This window comes from Petaurus breviceps, unplaced genomic scaffold, assembly GCF_028583685.1.
Source record: "Petaurus breviceps papuanus isolate PSGF00001 unplaced genomic scaffold, PetGlider_PUasm1.0 207, whole genome shotgun sequence".
In the NCBI taxonomy this organism is placed as follows: domain Eukaryota; kingdom Metazoa; phylum Chordata; class Mammalia; order Diprotodontia; family Petauridae; genus Petaurus; species Petaurus breviceps.
Genome location: NW_027185850.1, coordinates 32360453 through 32380798, shown reverse-complemented (window position 1 = coordinate 32380798; position 20346 = coordinate 32360453). Strand labels below are relative to the sequence as shown.

The 20346-nt window shown below is 39.6% G+C and overlaps 1 protein-coding gene across 11 annotated transcripts in view; it reads right to left on the bottom strand.

The window, feature by feature from the left end:
- Nucleotides 1–20346, bottom strand: part of LOC138165081 (ecotropic viral integration site 5 protein homolog) — a 219197-nt gene that overhangs the window by 84237 nt on the left and 114614 nt on the right. For 7 of the 11 annotated variants that reach the window (XM_069093217.1, XM_069093218.1, XM_069093219.1 and 4 more), the window contains 4 exons: nt 15615–15675; nt 5248–5301; nt 2860–2892; nt 2147–2293 (listed from right to left, as the gene is read on the bottom strand). In XM_069093217.1, the coding sequence (XP_068949318.1) occupies nt 2147–2293; nt 2860–2892; nt 5248–5301; nt 15615–15675 (295 nt within the window). The remainder of the gene's footprint in view (nt 1–2146; nt 2294–2859; nt 2893–5247; nt 5302–15614; nt 15676–20346) is intronic. The other 4 variants (XM_069093224.1, XM_069093225.1, XM_069093226.1 and 1 more) reach the window with 2 other exon arrangements.

Here is a 20346-nt window from a genome sequence, read left to right as displayed (position 1 = left end):
ATAATTGATAAATTATTCCTTACATTTAACTGATCTCTCTAAATGAAACTGAATGTAATTTCCTTTGTTCCTAAATTGGATCTTTGTAGGTATAAAGTCACCTTCATAACTGTTCATATTCTTCATAAAAACTATTGTTGAGCAAAAGATGTTGAAGATAGTTATGTTATCTCTTAATCTCTGCTTAAACATCTCAGAGTCTTGAGTTAGAACCTCAGGGTAATCTATTTAACCCTCCCACCTGTGCTAGAATCTTGGCCATGACATTTGTGATACTGTGACATAGTGAATAAAGACTCAGTGTAAGTGGTAAGTTTTCTCTTACCAAGAGCAGCAATCCACATTCCTGGCACTCCCCACCCTGGTCCCAGGCTGAGTGAGATCTGTCTTCAGACACCTCTAATTCCTGTCCCCTCCTCATTTTGAACAGTCGCCTTAAAACTTCTGCAGCCTAAACAAGCCTTCACTCACAGGTCTCATTTACCATCCTTTATTTTCTCTGAACAACCTCTAGATTTCAGCATTTGAAAAAGGATGTGGAAAAAGGAATCTGAACCAGCATTCTAAAAAAATGTTGATCACAAGCACAGTTTAGTGTCCTAATTTGATTAATATATTGTTTTATTAACAAGTGCACTACACTGATGACTTACTTTTTTCTTAACTACAAATTATGCATTTTCTGCCATCCCAGTTTGTCTAATCAAAACTGCTATTTTCCACAAATACAAAAAGTGGAAAAAATAGTAAAATCCTGTCATTTCAGCTGCCTGCTACCAGTTTTCTTTCTCTATCAAAGGGCCAACATTTTAGGTGGTTCTCCTCAACAGAAAAATAGTTTTCTATTACTTTTTAGTCCTTCCTTCAAATATCAACTCTCCTTACTGCTTTAGCTTTTTGATGGGACACCACTCTCTCCGTTCTCCTTATCAGCCCTTTCCTTCTCGGTCTCCTTATCTAGGTCACGGGCTCTAACCCTAGGTGAGCCTCCCAGTTTTGTCCCAGGGCCCCCTTCTCTTCTCCTTCCATGCTACTTCACTGGGTGATCTCATCAGCTCCTATGAATTTCATTATCATCTCGAAAGGGATGATTCTCAAATCTACCCTTCCTGCTCTAACGTCTCTGCTGACCTCTAAACTCGGATATCCAAGTCCCTTCAGACACCTCAAACTAGATGTCCAACTCAATCTTAAACTCAACAAGTCCAAAACAGAACTCATTATTATTTCCTCTCCTTAAACCTTCCCCTACAGCTTACCTTCCTAGTTACTATTCAGGGCAACACTGTCTTCTGAGTGCCTCAGGCTCACAATCTGGGAGTCAGCCTGGATTCCTCACTATCTCTCCCTGCTCCATTCTTTTCCATTCTCCCTTCTGGGTCTGTTCTGAATTTAGCCAAGCTTGCCTCTTCCTGCCTCTTTGTAACCCAGATCTGATAGGGCTGGGGCTAATCCTTTCTGCACCACAGCATTAACTAGTGAGATGCCAGAGTGCAGGAGGAGCTCAGCTGAAGGACCAGAAATCAAAGGGCCTCTGTACCAGGAGCCAGTAAGCTGATGACCTGGATTCAGGGAGCTCGGTTCCATGAGCCACTGGTGAGGCTCAGCAGAGAGTCACTGATTTGGGGTTGGCAAGGTCTCTCAGAAACTGAGTCACCCAAGCAGATGAGAAAACTGAGGCAACAACCAGGGGATCTAAACATGGCCCCTCAGAGACCAGACCCAATGCTCTTCTCACAGCACCCACCACCTTCTTAGGATCCATACAGGCTTCACGTGATTGTTAGGCAGCTGCCTGAACTTGGGATGCAAACAATGCCAAGGTAAATAGTCCAAATACCTCCCAGGATTAACTGACATACATTGAAATAAATATCTTGATAGCCAAATGGTCAGAAGACCAAACTAGGCAGAGTGCACCTGGATTGAAGCTGGTAAACCGAAGAGGACCCCAAGGGAGCCGTTGGCTAAAGGCCCACCACCAAAAAGGTCTATGCAGTAGCTCAGAGCTCAGCCCTGAATGACCATGACCTTTCAGTACAGAGAACAAAATACTGATGCACAGAGCACAGAGCTGGTGCCATGAACACTGAAATGAAAAAACCATGAGTGAGCAAGTGGAGACAAGTGCTGCCAGGCTCCTTACCCATCGCTGCTGCTCCTGGAGCTCCCTGATGGCACTCTCAGCTTGTTCCAGTTTAGTACTGGCCTCATCACTCTGCTGTCTGATGGTGGCCAACTCCCGTTTTATGAGGTAGTTTTCCTCAGCCTCCTGGGCTCTTGTCACTTGTCCCTTAGGACATAATTTTTTTTTGTAAAGCAATTGAGGACAGATGCAAGACAGACTGCCTTTGTGAGGTTTCGCTGTTTACTTTGCCATATTAAATAGACTCAGAGCATAGCACAGTTTTGGATAATCAATAGCTATCAACTCAGTGCTGCCTGAGCAATTTGGGGGAACTAAATGTGAAACTAAACAGACAGTCAATTGTTCTTGCAAAATTCAATTCATGCAGTATTATTCAGTTGCACATGCATCAATTAAACATTTCCAGTGTAAGAAGTGAATTTCACAGGATCCAGAGATTACAATTTGTACTATTTAAAATACGATTTCAAATAAGGTTAAATCTATAACGTGCAAATGCCAAGACTGAAACCTAAAAATAAACCAGGATGATACTATCAAGAATTGTCTATCCCCATTTAATCTAAGAATTAAAAACGTTTCCTTATAAATGCATGTAAATGTGCATGCATTAAAACAGGATTTTCTAAGTCTGGTGTTTAGATTATTAATTTTTTTTTTTTTTTGCAAGGGTAGGGAGGAAAATTGGAGAAAATGCTCAAGAACTATACCTGTATCAATCTATCTGCCAAGGAAGCACTTTCCTATAAAAGGAAAAATTCAGAGGAATATAAGGGAAAGAAATAAAACAAAAGTGAAAAAGTGATAAAATTGAGAATAGAAAGAAACAAACCATGCTCAAATTCCACCTACTTTTCATAAAGAGCTTTAGAGAATATTAGGAAATTCTATATCTCTATCTAAAAATAGTAAATATGTATGTATCTATATTAGGAAATTTGAATTCATATTTTAAGCTATTAGCTTTTATTATTCTGACAAAAACATGTCAAGACTAAGGTGAAATACAGAAAGTAAACGGCTTATGCCAGATTAACATTAATCCTAAATTGCCAGATGCAGAGAAAAGAGCTTTTTAGAAATTACTCTTTTTGAAGCCTCTCTGTTGTAACCCTCATTCCACCTGGCTTCCCCACCTCTACACAGCCACTGAATGGCTAGGTCACATGGATGGAAAGGAGGCAGAATTTGAGCACACATTTGAATTTACAAAGTGCAGTGGCGCTTGTGGGATAGCAGCTTCCAAAGAGGCAAAGCAAAGAAGGTTACACTGAATGTCCAGAATGAAAGTGAAATAATTCACCACAACAATCAAATGAAGTAAATATGTTCTTGGACTTCGACTGTTGCTGAACTAATAACAAGGGTGCTTATGATATTTTTTATAACTACTTAGTGACAAGGTTCCTTATTCAAAGAAAGAAAGCACTGAATTTTAAGAAATTCTAATTCCAAATCCATCATTCCTGAAAGAAACTATAATACTATTAGTTTCACTAATTTAAAATGTATCTTCCATGAGAATGGCTCCTTCCAAAAACACTATCTATAATCTGTCTTTCTGTCCCTCTCTCTATGTGATGAATAGTTAAATTTGTGAACAAGGGGCTTTGACCTCAATGTTTTTAAACATTCAATTTGGCGCTCTTGCTATACTATACAAAAACAGAACATTTAATGAGTGGATGGAATATAATTAAAGAAACAAAACCACAATTAAAGAAAAACTAAATTTAAAAATTTAAATCAACTTCAAACTACAGGGTGAGCCATTCAATATGTATAGTCATCTAGATAGTTTTTATAAAAAGAGCATTTTCACAATAGTCACATACCTCGGTCACACTGCCAAGACACTAAAATTTTAATAATTCTATAGACAAAGTAAAATATACCAATGCTGTTATCTATCAAATAATATAAACACATTTGTTTAAAGATATTATCTTGCCCATATACATTATTTCATAACAGAGTAGTAAAAAAAATTTTAAGCCACAAAAACGCCAACAATAAAAATTACATAGATTTCTTTAATTATTTGAGGATTAATTTAGAAATGATTGTAACACATTTACAATATTTACAAGTTAGCAATACTCTGAAAAGTGCTACTTATTAGTTTCTTCTTTTGTAATATAGACTACTAAAGACAAACTGAATTTAAGGCGTGTTTTTTTTCCATTTTCATTTTAATATAAAATGTCAGAGAAAAACAGAAAATGAAAGCTCTGACAAACCAGGTAAACCACTTTCCCTAAGTTTCAATTTCTTCATCTATAAAGTGTGGATGCTTGTACAACCTATACAACAGGGCTGTTATGAAGAGATGCATTATGAAAAGAGATACATAAATATGAATTAGAAATGATGGTAACCAGTTTACTTTGGGATCAAAAGAGTAAAGATATCCAAAGAGAAAATTTGTTATCATATCAAAACCAGAATATGTAGTTAGAAAGGTGAAAATTAATTTTCAAAAGGGGACTACTAAGTTAACTACAACACCTATCAAAATTTTCATGTTGGTCCCAGTATTAAATAGTTTAAGTAACTCTATGATGACAAAATGGAAAGAGTCAGAGGTGAAATTAAAAGACTTTCTAAGGCCTAAAAGTGTAAATCTTATAATGAAATCTAACAGGCAATAAAATTTCTATCTATAACCAATAACTTCCTTTATCCAAAAATGCCAATGCTAGGCTGTAAGTCACTTAAGGATTTAACCAGTAGTTGGAAAATTATGATTACTTCTGAAAAATGTACAGCAATGTTAAAATAAAAAGGAACTTTTGTTGACTTGACTAGATAAAACCAGATTCTCTTTTCATATGTTAAATGCCCAGGAATACATTTATAAAGCAACATTTACATGGTAAACAAGTTAAGTTTAAAATTTAAAATGGAAAGCAGGCAGGATATTTAGTTTTTATTAATGCCAAGTTATTTAAACAGGCAAGAAGCTAAGCAGCTAAGCAGCAAATATTGCAATTTAGTGGACGGATATGTTACATTTTCCATGCAATGTTCATAATGTTCATAACCAAAGGTAAATGTATAATTGTGACAGAGATTCAATGAAACAATAATATACTTACTTTTTCTAATGTTTCAATGCGCTGTTTTAAAAGTCTGTTTTCTGTGCGTAATCTCTGTAAGAAATGAAAGTAATGTTTTCAAGTATTCTCAAAAGAGAAAAAAAACTTCCCCAAATCCAGATCCTTATGATACATATAAATTCAATTCAGCTCAACAGACATTAAGATGATATCAAGTTTAGAAAAAATATAAACAAAGAAAGTAAATTTTGAAATGTTTTACCACCAATGACATTCTTTCATGTACATCTGCTAAAATATAACAGTAAAGGGGTGGCTAGGTGGTGCAGCGAATACAGCACTGGCCCTGGAGTCAGGAGGACCTAAGCTCAAATCTGGCTTCAGACACTTAACACAAAACTAGCTGTGTGACCTTGGGCAAGTCACTTCACCCCAATCGCCCTACCTTCCCCCCTCCAAAAAAAAAGCAAAAAAAAAAAATAACAGTAAGTACAGCATACATTTTTTCAATGGAAATATAGTATTACGCACAAACCTTCACTGAGAGCACTTGAATATCTACCAAACACAGAAAATAGCAGCAAAAAAACCCCCAACAAAACCTCTCTTTTTCTCACCTATTAATAAACACTCTTTAACACTCATACTGTCAGTCACTGCGGAGTAAAGGTAACACTGAGAACTGCCACTGTGGAAATGACTTAAAGACTGTAAAGAACAGATCACAAGCATCTGTAACTTAGCTGACAAACCCTAGAGAATGACCTGAGGAGCACACAGAGTAAGGTATCTATCTGTTCAGGGTTCACACACAGAAAGCGTCCACGGCCACATCTGGGCGCTTTCTGATCCTGAGTCCAGCAGGGGCCACAACATTTAAAGTCTTGTAATCAGTCATAGAGCATCTAGTAAGCACCATCTGTGAGTCAGGGATTGCACTTAATTCTTAGGACACAAAATATGTGTCTCAATCTGCAAATTTAGCCCATTATCTTTCTGCTAGGAGATGAAGAACATTCTTCACCTATTAGTCCTCTGGAATGATTTATGGTCACTGCATTGATTAAGAACAACAACAACCTTAACATAGTAAAGTTCAAGGGAGTCAACTTTAAAGAAAAAGGACCTGGGAATGTATTGATTTTAATCTGATAATTCTAGAGGGCAAAGAGAAGAGAGGGTAAAAGGAATACACTGGGCGTGGAAAAGCGCAATAAGAGCACAAAATTTATTCCTCATCCTTGAAGTACACAAGAAGAACATGTCGAGATGGAGGGAGGGGCAGAGGAGTAAGCAGCAAACCACATTTTTATCTGAAAGAGACAAAGAAGGGCCAGATCTACTCACTGATGCATATTCTCTCTTATAACATTCCTAGTTTAGTCAGTATCAGAGAAGACAAAGTTTTAATTTAGCTGTAAAAAACGTTAAACACTGATGCTTGCTATGCTTGGGATAATATATAATACTTCAGTACCATACACTCCTGTACAACATTCACATATGTCCTGTTCTCTCTCTTCTTCTTTTTCTCTAATACTTCACTTGGTGATAGCAGCTGCCATGAGCTCCACCTCTAAGCAGATGACTCCCAGAGTGATAGATCCCCCCGCCCCCGTCTATCTCCTGAGCTACAGTCCTGTATCACCTTGGTCATTTCAGACTAGCTGCCTCACAGATACTCCAAGGCAGCATTTCCAAACAGAACTCATCCTCTTCGCCAGAACACCACAACTCTCCCAGGCACCCACCTCTGCTCCTCACTCATTGCCTCCGTGTCCAATCTGTCGTAAACTCTTGTTTCTGCCTCTTTGATGTCTCTCGTATGAATTTCCGTCTTTCTAATCATACAGCTGCCTCCCGTCTCTCTGTCATTCCACCGCTCTCTGTTCTTTCCAGGCTATGCTTTTTGAGAAAGTCACTTACACTCAGTAGCTCCACTCTTCTCAATCAATTCTAATCGGCCTGCCAGTGCTATCATCCAGCTGAAGCTGCTTTCTCAAGGGACCTCTCACCTATCCTTAACTTTCTGCAGCCTCGCACTGTCCATCACCCTCTTCAGCTTGATACTTTCTTCCCGCTTGGTTTTCTGTGGCCAGTCTTGTCATCTCTACCTTAATCTCAAACAGAATAGATAGTTCAACACATTTCTGAACCAAAAAACCTTGACATGCTTACTCTCAGGCAGCTGCTAGGGATACAAGTAGAGAAGGGAGGACGTTCCTGCTCTCAGGCAACACATAATCTACCTGGGGGAGTTCACCTGTGGGGCAGCTGGCAAGGCCTGGGAATCCTTAGCATGGCTGGGGGCACCTGACAAGGCCCAGGCTCCACAGGCCACATATGGAGGTCAGAAATCGCCTCTTTTCCAGTATCTGTTTTATGCTTCTATTTAATGACTCAAATTATTACTTGATAAAAATATATTCAACACTACCCTTATTACAGTCATATTGTGTTATTTCTTGACTGAAAATAGGTTTAGAAATAGCCAAATGGGAGTGAGGCAGGGCATTTTTTTTTTTTTTGCTTTTTGGAAGGCAATTGGGGTTAAGCAACTTGCCCAAGGTCACATGGCTAGGTTTTGTGTTAAGTGTCTGAGGCTGGATCCGAACTCAGGTCCTTCTGATTCCAGGGCCAGTGCTCTACTCACTGTGCCACCTAGCTGCCCCCAGGACATTTTTTTTTAAATAGGAGATTCAAGAGGGGCGGAGTCAAGATGGCAGAGTAGAAGCAAGATGGCGGAGTAGAAGCAGGAGGCTCTGGCTTCCACCTTCCCCAATCAATGTAAAAAGGGGACTCTAAACAAACTTTGGAGCTGCAGAACCCACAAGATGACACAGAAAAGCTAACCTCCCGCTGAGGACAGCTCGGCAGGCTGGCAGGAATGGGCCAGCATAGCACTGTTAAGGGTGGGTGACAAGAGAGGAAGGGAATGAATCTGGAATTCAAAGTTTTAAAATCAAATATTCAAATATATATATATATTATTATTAATGCTATTTTACATATAATTGGGAAATAAGATATACAGGCACTGGGGGCATAGAGATCCACTGGAAAAGTCGAAAGGGGTACGGGAGAAAATATGGGAGAGAGATTGGAGGAGGGGATATCCTGTGGGACTGCTATTTTGGGGCGGTGGGTAGGGGAAAAACGGGGAGAAAATTTGTAACTCAAAATCTGGCAGAAATGAATGATGTAAATCAGAAGTAGAAGTTAATAAAGCATTTGGAAAAAAAAAGTCATTAAGGTGAATCCCATTACCCATTAAGGTGAATCTTTAATAAACTTTGCTTTACTTTGGCTGAAAAAAAAAAAAGAAAATAGGAGATTCAAAATACAGGTTACCATTCACGAACATGGCAAGCTACAACAAAAATTAGGGATGAAAATTCTTCTTTCCCTTGGAAAAACAAGTCTCCAGACACACTGGCGGCTGTGGAGGAGAAAGGCAAGGGAAGGAAGCATGAAAGCTGGCTGGCCAAGGCCACAGGAGGAACTCACATGGGGGAGAACAATCACAATATTAACTCATGCCACACTCACTATGAGCCAGGCACCGTGTTGAGCACTTCAAAAATACCTCATTTGATCCTCACAACAACCAGTCAGGTGGGTACTACTGTCATCCCCATTTTACAGATAAGGAAATTGAGACTCAGGGAGGTTAAGTGACTTGCTCAGGGTTACATGGCTACTAAGTGTCTAAGGTAGGATTTGAACTTGGGTCCTTCCTGACTCTAGGCCTAGCCTTACAGAAGTTACTTCTTGACCAAACAGTTCAGAGGAAGCTGGTTACAAGAAGTTCTGGTTAAAATGCTAAAGGTCTTCACCTAGAATTGGGCATTGATTTCCCATTTGAAATGAAACGCATAGAAACACTTTCCAGATCACCTCCCTCACTGATGTTACAGCTACCTGCTAAATCAGGACTTTACAAGACGAATCCTGCTATTTAATACTCACACCCTCTATTTGGGTAAGTATAAGGAGTGCCAAAGAGCCGGGGCTGTTAGAGAAAGGAGAATAAAGGGGAAAAGAGTAAGTAAATGCTAATGACTGCTGAAAACGCCACGTTCTTTTTCACCCAGGCGGATAGTCCACTCTTCTTTTTACCCTTTTTCATATTATTTTCCTCAATCACATTTCCCCATCCATCCCTTCCCATTCTGTCTGCATACACCACCAGGAGCTAGTAATTGGTGTGATTTGTGAGGTATATGAATTATTTTCTTTCCCATTACAAAATTCCAAAGAATTTATATGGCTCAAAACCCCCCATAAAATCATAAACTAATTCATATGCTAATAACATTCTTTTTGAAAGCTGGCTTTCATGTTTTACCCATCTGAGCCACTTGAGGAAAGGGCATTGTCCAGTAACTTCAGGGATAAGATGCTGGAGATTGTCTCTCTCCAGCCTCTTATTCCTCCAAATGTTTAAGGTCTCAAACCACACACTCTCTCCACTCACTGAGATGACATTTTATGATGTTCTTGTACTCTGACAATCATCAGTACTGAGCATTAATCCTTTTTTGTGGCACCTACAAATTATAGTGAGAAGTTTAAATTAAAAAAAGTAATCCACGAGTACATTGGGTTCTTCCTGCCATAATGGGCATATGCCCTCACAGGTATGATGGTTATAACTTTTTTTTAAATGCTTTATTAACTTCTGATTTACATCATTCGTTTCCGCCAGATTTTGAGTTACAAATTTTCTCCCTGTTTTTCCCCTACCCACCACCCCAAAATAGCAGTCCCACAGGATAGCCCCTCCTTCAGTCTGCTCTCTCCCATATTTTTTCCCATATCCTTTTTGACTTTTCCAGTGGGTCTCTATGCCTCAGTGCCTGTATATCTTATTTACCAATTACACGTAAGATGGTATTAATAATCGTATATATACATTTGAATATTTGATTTTAAAACTTTCAATTCCAGATTCATTCCCTTCCTTCCTTGTCACCCACCATTACTGGGAAGATAAGCAGTTCAGTAAAGGTTGTACATGTGTGGCTAATGCAAAACAATAACATAGTAGATATATTGTAAAAGACTGACTATATTTCCCTCCCTCCTATTCCACCTCCCACTTGTTCTATTCTCTACTTTGATCCCATCCCTTTTCAAAAGTGGGTGCTTCCAACTTCCCTCCCCCCCAGCCTGCCCTCCCTTCCACCATCCCCCCTCTCATCCCCTTCCCCCCCTACTTTCCTGGAGGGTGAGATCCCCTATTAAGTGTGTATTTCACTCCCTCCTTAAGCCAAATTCAATGGGGATAAGGTTGCCCCATTCCCTTTTTGCCTTCCTATTCTTCCCCTCCATTGTAACCGGTTATAACTTTTAAATGGCATCTTAGTAACTGTTGAGTTTCTGTGTTGTAATTCTGCCTCCTTCTTTGTAATATCAGAAAGTTTTGCTTTGCAAAAATTGAATTTGCTTCTTGGCATACTGAGGCTAAGATTAAGAATAACTTTGGCCCTGCAGTATCCTACTACATTCTTCTAATTTTATCCATTTGGTTTCTTTTTACATGTCTCCCAGTATCAGTGTATAACATGCTCCAAATCAGGTACTGACAACCTGTCCCTGTGACTAGCATCTCAGACCCATGATTTCCTGTTTGCCTCTTTGTTGTTTTAGTCCAGTAAGACATTCCTTGATACTACCCATTACTTCTGATGAAGATGCTTTTCTTCTGAATTAAAAAAAAAAATGAAGGGAAATTTTATCCAGTCTATTTTTAACTTGATTGTCTTTATTGATTTTATTTAGATTGTGTTTCAATTAATAATTCAATTGCTTTTTTGTTTTCAACCATGCATCTCATTTTTAATTGCTTTTCCTTCAGTTTGGGGAGCTCTCCCCTTCCCTCTCTGAATTTAGTGTCTGGTCCAAGCAGTGATTGTTCTTTTTTATTATTATTTTCTTCTTTGATTCTTTTATTTAATGTTGATATTCCTCCCCTTACCATCATTAAGCTGTGCCTAGTTCTAGATTTTACTTTCTTTCTCCTCTGAATTTTACCTATGTATTTATTCTGTTATTTATTACATTTGCATGTGTGTGTACTTAATTATATACGTATATTTAAAGTCTAGTACAGGGGTAAGGTTCTTTTGAGGGACAGAGGTAGGGATAGAGAATTAGGGATAGACTCAGAGTTAGAATAGGGCCAGTGAGGGGGACAGTATGTCTTTTTTAGGGTCAGGGTATGGGTCAGTATAAGGTATGGTTTTAGGGATTTTATATTTTAGTAATAGGGTTAGTAAAAAGGAATGATTTAGGATTAAGTATATAGACAGGCAGCTAAGTGGTGCAATGGATAAAAGCACTGGGGTCAGGAGGACCTGAGTTGAAATTCAGACACTTATTAGCAGTGTGACCCTGGGCAAGTCACTTAACCTTGTTTGCCCTCAGTTTCCTCATCTGTAAAATAAGCTGGAGAAGGAAATGGCACACCACTACAGTATATTTGCCAAGAAAACCTCAAATGGAGTCACGGGGAGTTGGACATGACTGAAACAACTCAACAACAACAACAAACATAGACAAGTTTATTTAAGTATTAGTAAAAGCAATAGGACTGATATTAGAGTGATAGTTTTAATTATCTGTATTAGACATTAATCCAAAACTGGTGACTGACTAATGGCATCAGACAGAGAAGAGACTAGTCTGGAAAACTCTAGAGCTGGCTGTGGATTTTAAGTATCAGACATGTGATTCTCTCCCTAAGTTTTATAAGAGGCATAGAGATTCAAGGAAGCGTGTTAGAAACCCAATGGCACAGGCTGCCAGGCAACGTTCTGTATAATTAAACAGAAGCATCAGCAAGGGACCGAGCCACACCCCAACCTAGAATTAACAATGAAGGTGGGAATTACCACAATACTGACACCTACTGATGGGTCTTACCTAGTAAAGAGTTTTCATATGCCCCCACTTTGCTAACAGAGTAAGCTCCATCCTCGTCCATGCCCCTTCGAGAGAAGCCCCAGACAGTCAAGGAGGATCAGTAGTCAGGAGCCACTGGATTGCTAATGCCCATTAAGAAGGCAGAAAGCAATATGAGCCAAATCCTTCTCTGTAATGACCCAGGCCACGAGAAAACTGAGATAAACTGTAATACCAAGGGATCTGGAGAGGCCCTTCAGGGAGAGAACCTAACAAAATCAGTGGTATTTCTATACAATTGAATGCTCCTCAGATATTTTAAACTGAGTTAGAATCACTACAAAGAAGTCAATAACAGAATCTTAAACAGCAGATTACCCAATAATCTTAGCAATCCATGGTTATCCAATTTTCAATGAAAATGGACTGTGAATCGTAAGAACTGTAGAAATAGACCAGACTTTCAGATAAGAATAGCACATCTTATTAAGAAAGGCAAGAGAACTTTAAATGTAATGATATGTGGGAGAATTTTAAGCCTATAACATGAAACCCTGCAGAGCAAGCACCTGATTACAGAGACTGTATAAGACCACTCACCCTTGTACTTTCTGAGAAATAACTAATGAGGCCTCATCGTTAGCTCACATTGCCACATCTTATAGCTTGGTGGCTGAAGGGATGGAGTACTGGGCTTGCAGGTAAGAAGACAGGAGGTAATTAGACATGAATTTAAATCTTACCTCAGAGAGTTACCATCTGTGTAATTCTGACCAAGTACAGTCTCAGTTTCCCCATCTGTAAAGTGGTGATAAACATAGCATCTACCTCACAGGGTTATCATGAGGATCAAATGAGATAACAGGCACAGTGCCTTGCAAACATTAAGGTGCTATATCAATGCTAATATTATTATGATCATTATCATTTTACAGAAGTATTTGGACCTAGTGACACTTTTTTCACAGCTTTACATCTGCTGGTACCAAACTACAACACTCCAGATGATGTAGGAAACCCTTTTTTGGAGCCTGTTCATCTACAGTGTGGGTCTGTCTGAGGTGCTACAATAATACATCTCTTGGACCAGACAGAATTTGGTACTGGGTATAGAAAAAGACTGATCCAGGGTGATAGATTTTAATGATTATTTTTCACGTTTCACACATATGTGACTGTGTCATGAAGGAACTCTCTAATAAAGTTGAGTGCTGATGGAACATTAGTTTCTGTTTCAGTCCATCCTGGGTGATGTCAAACATACAAAGACAGTATGTGTGATGGCCTGGACATTGTGCCTTCCAGCTGGCACAATGAGGCCATTGACGTACTACCAAGACTCCCTCTCTCCACTGGGCTGGTAAAGACTTTTCTATCTGTTCCAAGGATGGCTTTTCTCTGGGCATTAGCAGTGAGGCAGGCTTAAGGCAGGCTATCCCCTTAGCCCAGCTGATAACCTATGCCCTGATGAGCACAAGGCTAGACTATGAGTTGTAGGACAGGAGAATTAATTCCCATACAAGGACAATCTAGCCATAGCAACTTACGCCTTGGCCTATTCCTTTAAGATGTTGGCTGATGTGAGTGAGGTTTCCACATAGACAAGCCTACATTTTAATGTGATGATTGCTGCCGTTTGCTATGATATGCTGTCATAGACTGACAGCAAAAAAGAGGGTACTCCCCATCCAACTATAGGATTTCTTTTTTTTTTTTATTTTTTCCCTTTTTTTGGAGGGCAATTGGGGTTAAGTGACTTGTCCAAGGTCATATGGCTAGTAAGTGTTAAGTGTCTGAAGCTGGATTTGAACTCATGTCCTCCTCACTCCAGGGCCAATGCTCTATTCACTGTGCCACCTAGCCACCCCAGGATTTCTTTTTTTATATTGATTTCTTTTTTTTTTGCTTTTTGGAGGGCAATTGGAGTTAAGTAACTTGCCCAACTTCACACGGCTAGTTTGTGTGTGTGTGTGTGTGTGTGTGTGTGTGTGTGTGTGTGTTAAGTGTCTGAGACTGGATCCGAACTCAGGTCCTCCTGACTCTGGGGCCAGAGTTCTACTCACTGCACCAGCTAGCCGCCCCTAATTATAGGATTTCTGTGATGTTAGAGGATGATACACATGCTCCCTGACATCCTCTGCTACTGCTAGCCTCACTTGAATGAGATCATCACCTGATGGTACAATAACTAGTGAAAGCCATCAAAGTGCCACAAACCACTGAGATTTGGTTAAATTTACTGTTCTAGGGTGGAAGGAGGCATTTCAACCAGACCTAGTAATTCTCATTCATAAGAACCAAACTGCTTTTGTTACTGATGTTACTATGCCTTTGAGAATAGATCTTCACCTTTCTGATCAGCCAGAACTTACAAAATGAAAAATATCAAATAGTGTGCCAGCATCTGACCCAGGAAGGCTAATGAGTATATCATAATGGACTGACCAGAGCAGGGCTTGCTGCTCTGACAGGCAGATTCAGACAATGACTGCACTAACTAGACTGAAAATGCATCAGAGGCATATCTTAAGAAGAAATTAATAGTGTGAGACTCAATGAGGTGGCATGTATTTCTAATATATGCGTCTCTATATATGTATGTGTGTATGTATATATACATGTACATATATAGCGAGCACATTACTGGTGTGAGATAGTACACAGAATGAATATAAAAGTTTCTCTTATTTTAGCAAGGCATAATTTTATTTTTTTTTATTTGATAAAGAAGCAATGGGCTTCTTAATATAGTTACTATAGATGTTATCTTTTATATGTTATTCTTATTATTGCAGAGACAAATATTGATTATATATGCATATATATGGACTTAAAATATAAGTTACCTACTATGTTTTATTATTACTACTTATTTTTCAGGAAGAAAGTTCTGAGGTAATTCACAAAGGGATAAAATATATTTTTTTAATTTTAAAGTTGTATTTTTAAAAACATTAACTGAATAAAGGAAAACTGTTTTGCTCTCTTCAGAAGAAGGATGGTGGGGGCTAAAGGCAGGGTGAAGCTTGAGAATGACTATGTTTCGTGGGTTTGGGGACAAGCAGGCTGAGTTAGCTCACACTCCCTCTGTCCTTAAATCAGCTCCAACCACTGAAAGCAATCAATCTGCATGATTTTAGTTATGCTTCTAATCACAACTGATCCTTGCACATGCTGATTGTATGCTTTCCCAAGAAAGTCAGTTCTCATTATATATTCCAACAAAGAGGAAAAATAAATAGCTGCCCTTTATCCAGCTTAAGGTATCCAATTTTGTTCAGCTTAGGGTATCTAGTTAGAAGCCACAAGGATGAAATGACATTTTTCCCCAGTACCTAAATTATTGGCAAATACAAAGAAAACAAAAAGGAAGAACCATCATTGCTAAGCTCCCTCCAGACCAGCAGCTACCCCAAGAGAAGCCAGCAGTCCCCTGTCCTACAGGCACCTCCGCAGGGCTCGACCAGACAAGTCTGACTGCGGCACTGCCTTCCACTTACTTTGATTTCGACTTGCTCCTCCATTTCTTTCGTTTTTATTGTAGTGTATTCCTTTTCTAACCTAAGAGAAAAAGAAAAGTTCTTATGTAATATTCCTCAAAGTGACCAGAATAATCAAAACTCTAAAAACTACAGAAAAGGATAAACTATGACAGGGTTGGCTGGTTATAAATAGGAATGCTGGCTGTGTAGAAGCATCCCATTTAAGATCCCAGAAGCACAGAGAGGAGAGGGACCCCAAACCTTGCACATATCCCACTTTGTAAGACAAGAGCCGAGCTCTGCACAGCTTAAACCGTACCAGCTCAGAGGCAGCGCGTCTCCCACACTGGCAGATGACCCTAAGCTGGATAACACTACCACAGTCTTGAGAGACAAACTCAGAATTAAAAGTGATCTTGGTTAAGTATTATGGAAAATACAAAACACAGCTTAAGACAAGGCCAAAAAGCTACATAAACAAAGGGTAGAAAATAATGATGTCAAAGTACAGCTAAAGAAGTCTGCCCTGAAGACATAAGTGAAAGTAAGCCTAAACGTGGTGGATAGTAGACTACAGATAATGTTTTCTCTCTTTCAAGCTCCTTTAATACTTCCCCTTGACCACTTTGGGGAATTTAACTATATTAGCACATATCAGGGTCTATAAGAAATGTATGAACCTTTTCTCAACTAGATGGTAAGGTTCCAAAAAACATTATGGTCTCTGTATCATTCAGAGCACTTGGAATGGTACTATGCACGTAGTATATTCTCAATATTTAGGGAACGAAAATCATGAATGATAATACTTAAAAGCATATAACTTCGAACTGATCATTATAAAATGACTCCTTATTATATAAAGCTAAAGATGCTGAAGGTTCAAAGTTACCTGCGTAGCAAAAATTTCACATAATAAGTCTATAATGTCAAATGTTGGTCCTGTTTTCCAATACTAGCATTAAAAAGGATTATATTCTAGATATTCCTCAAAATATAGAATAAAATTACTCCTCAAAAGCTGGTTATAAGCAAATTCCATGAATCAGTCAATACCCATTATGCAATGGAACTGCATTCCTAGAAAAATAATTTCAAGTAAAGGAAGGGGAGGAAAAATTTCAGTAGAGAAATAAGCATTAACACAGCAGTAACTATGTAATTGGCTCAGATACTGCAGCAGATGCTGCCTGTTGGTTATCAGCTATTTTGCAAGTGTAAGCTGATCTCCCTCCTAGCGAAGGCTGAAAGGACTTGTTCAGGTGGTTGGGAACAGGAAAGTCAGGCTTCAATAAGAACATAGGAGGTAAAGCTAGGGAGACCTGTCCCTTGTTAAGGGATTGGAGAATAGAAAAGCTATACAGTGCAAAGACTGAAGAATAAGGAAAGATGTACAATTTCCTTTTGTTTTTAAACAGAATTTCTAAACTAGTAGATGGAGAGAATGCTGGAGATAGAATTTACCTAGATTTTAACAAAGTTTTTGTTGGTTTTTTGAAAGTTTTTGTCACACTATTCTCATGTAGAAGATGGAAAAATTTAGAATAGCCAGTAATATCATTAGATGGTTTCCAAGCAGGTTTGATGGCTAGACTCAAAGAACAGTTACTAAAGACTCCATGTCAGAGAGCTTTACTGCTCTTGGGGACTGGAGTTTGGTCCGCATTTCCCACCAGGCAGGATGCCAGTGAGCCTCTCCATCATGCTCTAGAAACCTCTTCATGCTAGAAGATCACTTCAGCCCTGGGACTGACACCTCAGAAATCTCCTCTGGCCCAGGGCTCCTATCTGACTGGAGGAGCCTCCATTTACGGAGGGGGCCCAGGGCAGCCATTCCTTTGTTTGCCACCAGATGGCACACCTCCACTATGCCCGCAGTTCACCTTGCCATCCCTTCTTCACCCAGTTTTTCACTTTCCTTTCATGTAGTCTTCTCCATCAGAAGGTTAAGCTCCCGGAGGGCAGGGACAGTTTTGTCTGTCTCTGTAATCCCATCCCTTAGCACATGGTCTAGTACACAATCAACCTATCAATCAATAAACACTTATTAAGTGCCTACTATGTACAAGGCAAGTCCCCACGGAAGACAGAGGAGAAGAAACCAGCAAACAAATACAAACAAGGCCAGGAGGAAGGCGCTGGGAGACTAGACAAGCGGGAGGGGATGAAGACAGGGCTAGGACACCTTCCTGCCCCATATTCCTCCATGGAGTCTCTGAGCATGAAACAGAGTCCTTGTATTTGAGCCTAGAGGTGACAAGGAGCCGCTGGAGCTTGTGGTGGGAAAATGGGGGGGTGACATGGCCAGACCGGAGCTTTAGGAGAACCATTCTGGCGGCCAAGTGAAGGAGGCCTGAAGAGACAGGCCAACCCCCCAGCAGCTACTGCAACAATACAGGTGTGAGATGAGGAGGGCCAGCCTGCACCTGGGCATGGGCAGGGTCAGAGACGAGAAGGGGCCACACTCAAGAGGCCCCATCCAGGCATCTCAACAGGCCTTGGCATGAGACTGGATGGGGGGCGGGGGGCCTTATAAGAGATAGTGAGGAATCCAGGATGACTTCTAAGAATATGAGGGACTGGGAGGATAATGACACCCCCTGAAATAAGAAGGAAGGTAGGAGGCTGGGGAGAAGAGTTAGAGAGAAGGATATAGCTTCTGTTTTGGACATGATGAGTTTAAGATGTTTACTGGACATCCAGTGTGAGATGTCTGAAAGATGGCTGAAGATGCGAGCCTGGAGGACAGCAGAGAGATTGGAACGGGAAATGTAAATCTGAGACTCATCAGTCTAGAGATGGTAACTAAATCCACAGGAGCTGATGAGATGACCAAGTAAAATAGCATAGAGAGAGAAGAGGGGACAGGACAGAACCCTGGGGGACACCTACAGAAAAAGGGCAGGATCCAGCAAGGGAGACAGAAGAGTGGTCAGACAGGTAGGAGGAGAAGCAGAAGGGAGTTGTGTACTCAAATTCTAGAGGAGAGACTGAACAACAATGTCAAAAGCTGCAGAGAGGTCAAGAAGAATTGGATTCTGCAACTAAGGGATCAGTGGGACTCTGGATATGGTTAGTCTGGAAAAGAGGAAACACAGGGAAAGTGTAATAGCTGTCTTCAAGTATCTGAAAGCTGTCAAGTGGAATACAAATTATACTAGCTTGCCTTTGACACCAAAAGTAGAACTGGGAGCAATGGGCCTGAAAAGAGAAGAAACACTTTCCCAATGATTAGAGCTGTCCAAGAGTAGAGTGGACATCTTCAGCAGGTAGGAGGCTTCCCTTCACTGGCCCTTTTTCAGTAAAGAATGGATAATGACTTGTTGGATATTTTAAAGAGGAGATTCTTGTCCAGGGATGGGACCTCTTTAGTTCCTTCCAGTTCAAAGGTTCTGCGATGTAACTACCAAACCCTTTGTGTTAACTTTGGCCAGGTTAATAGAAAAAAAATGTCCAAAACAAGGCAGGCAGGAGTTTAGCTGTGGCCTGCACTGGTAAGTCCACAACCAAGGAGCACATTTAAAGAGAGATTTGACACCCTGGAATAGGGTCCACAGCAGGGTGACCAGAAAGGTGAAGACAGGGTGAGGTGTCTTGAAACCACATCATTTCAAGAAAAGCCACAGTGGCACGTGATATCTGTCTCAAGTATCTGAAGAGAGATTTTCTGTTTATCTATTTGCTTACTGTTCTCTGAAAGGCAGAGCTAGGACCAATGTTTAGAAGAATTAGGTTGGTAGATTTGGGCTCAGTATCAGTGAAAACTTCCTAATAATTAAACCTTATCAAAATGGAACGTGCTAGCTTAAAAGGTAGTTGTTTCCTATTACTGGAGAATTCAGGAGATCTATATGAAGGACATTCTAGAAGGGATTTTTGCATGAGATTGGAAGATGGACGAGGTAGCCTTTCAGATTGCTTCTTATTTTAAGATCCTAATATTCTGTCAAAGGGTTTTCATACATGTTAGATTAGTTACTGTCCAATTCTTTTATTTCTCTAAATTCAAAATCACACATGTTTACTTTATAAAACATAAATATGTAGAGAAGTTCCCAATTTTAATAAAGATTAAAAATTAAAATTGAATAAGTCTGTCCTCTCAAGGTCTTTAAAGGTATTCATGTGTGACAGATAGCAAAGAGTTAAGTTTCCACAGAAGCACTAAAAATTACTGAAGTAAAAACTACTGATAATAAATTGTGAGAAACAGTAAAGAGTTAAACTTTCATAGAATTGCTAGACATTAATGAAAATAAAGGGAGTTAGCAGACAACAGGTAGATCCAACCAATCAGAAGGCAGACAAAGGCCTTGAAGGACCTTCAGATTTGGATAAGAACTGATCTGGTTTGAGCTAGTAGAGGTCCATGACCACATATTCCAAAAGCACTTGCTTAATAATCTCATGTATATTATCTGACATGCCCCACATAAAATTAGAGCCTCATTAACGGAACATGGGACACATGATAATGTATGATGATGGAGGAGGACATCATATGTAATGGGCATATGGGAAAATTGAAACCCTGAAGAGAATGAACTAATAAGTCCTCTGAAGGGAGTATCCATGCCCACCTAATGGTAGAGAGCATTCTTTTTTATTCAGGACTCCCCCCCCCCCCCCCCCCCCCCCCACCCTCGACCCGATCCCTTTTCAAAAATATTTGCTTGAGTATTCCTTTGTACATCCTCTTTATTCTTTTTTTTTTATTCCTTTATTTTTTTTTATTTTTTATTTTTTTTTT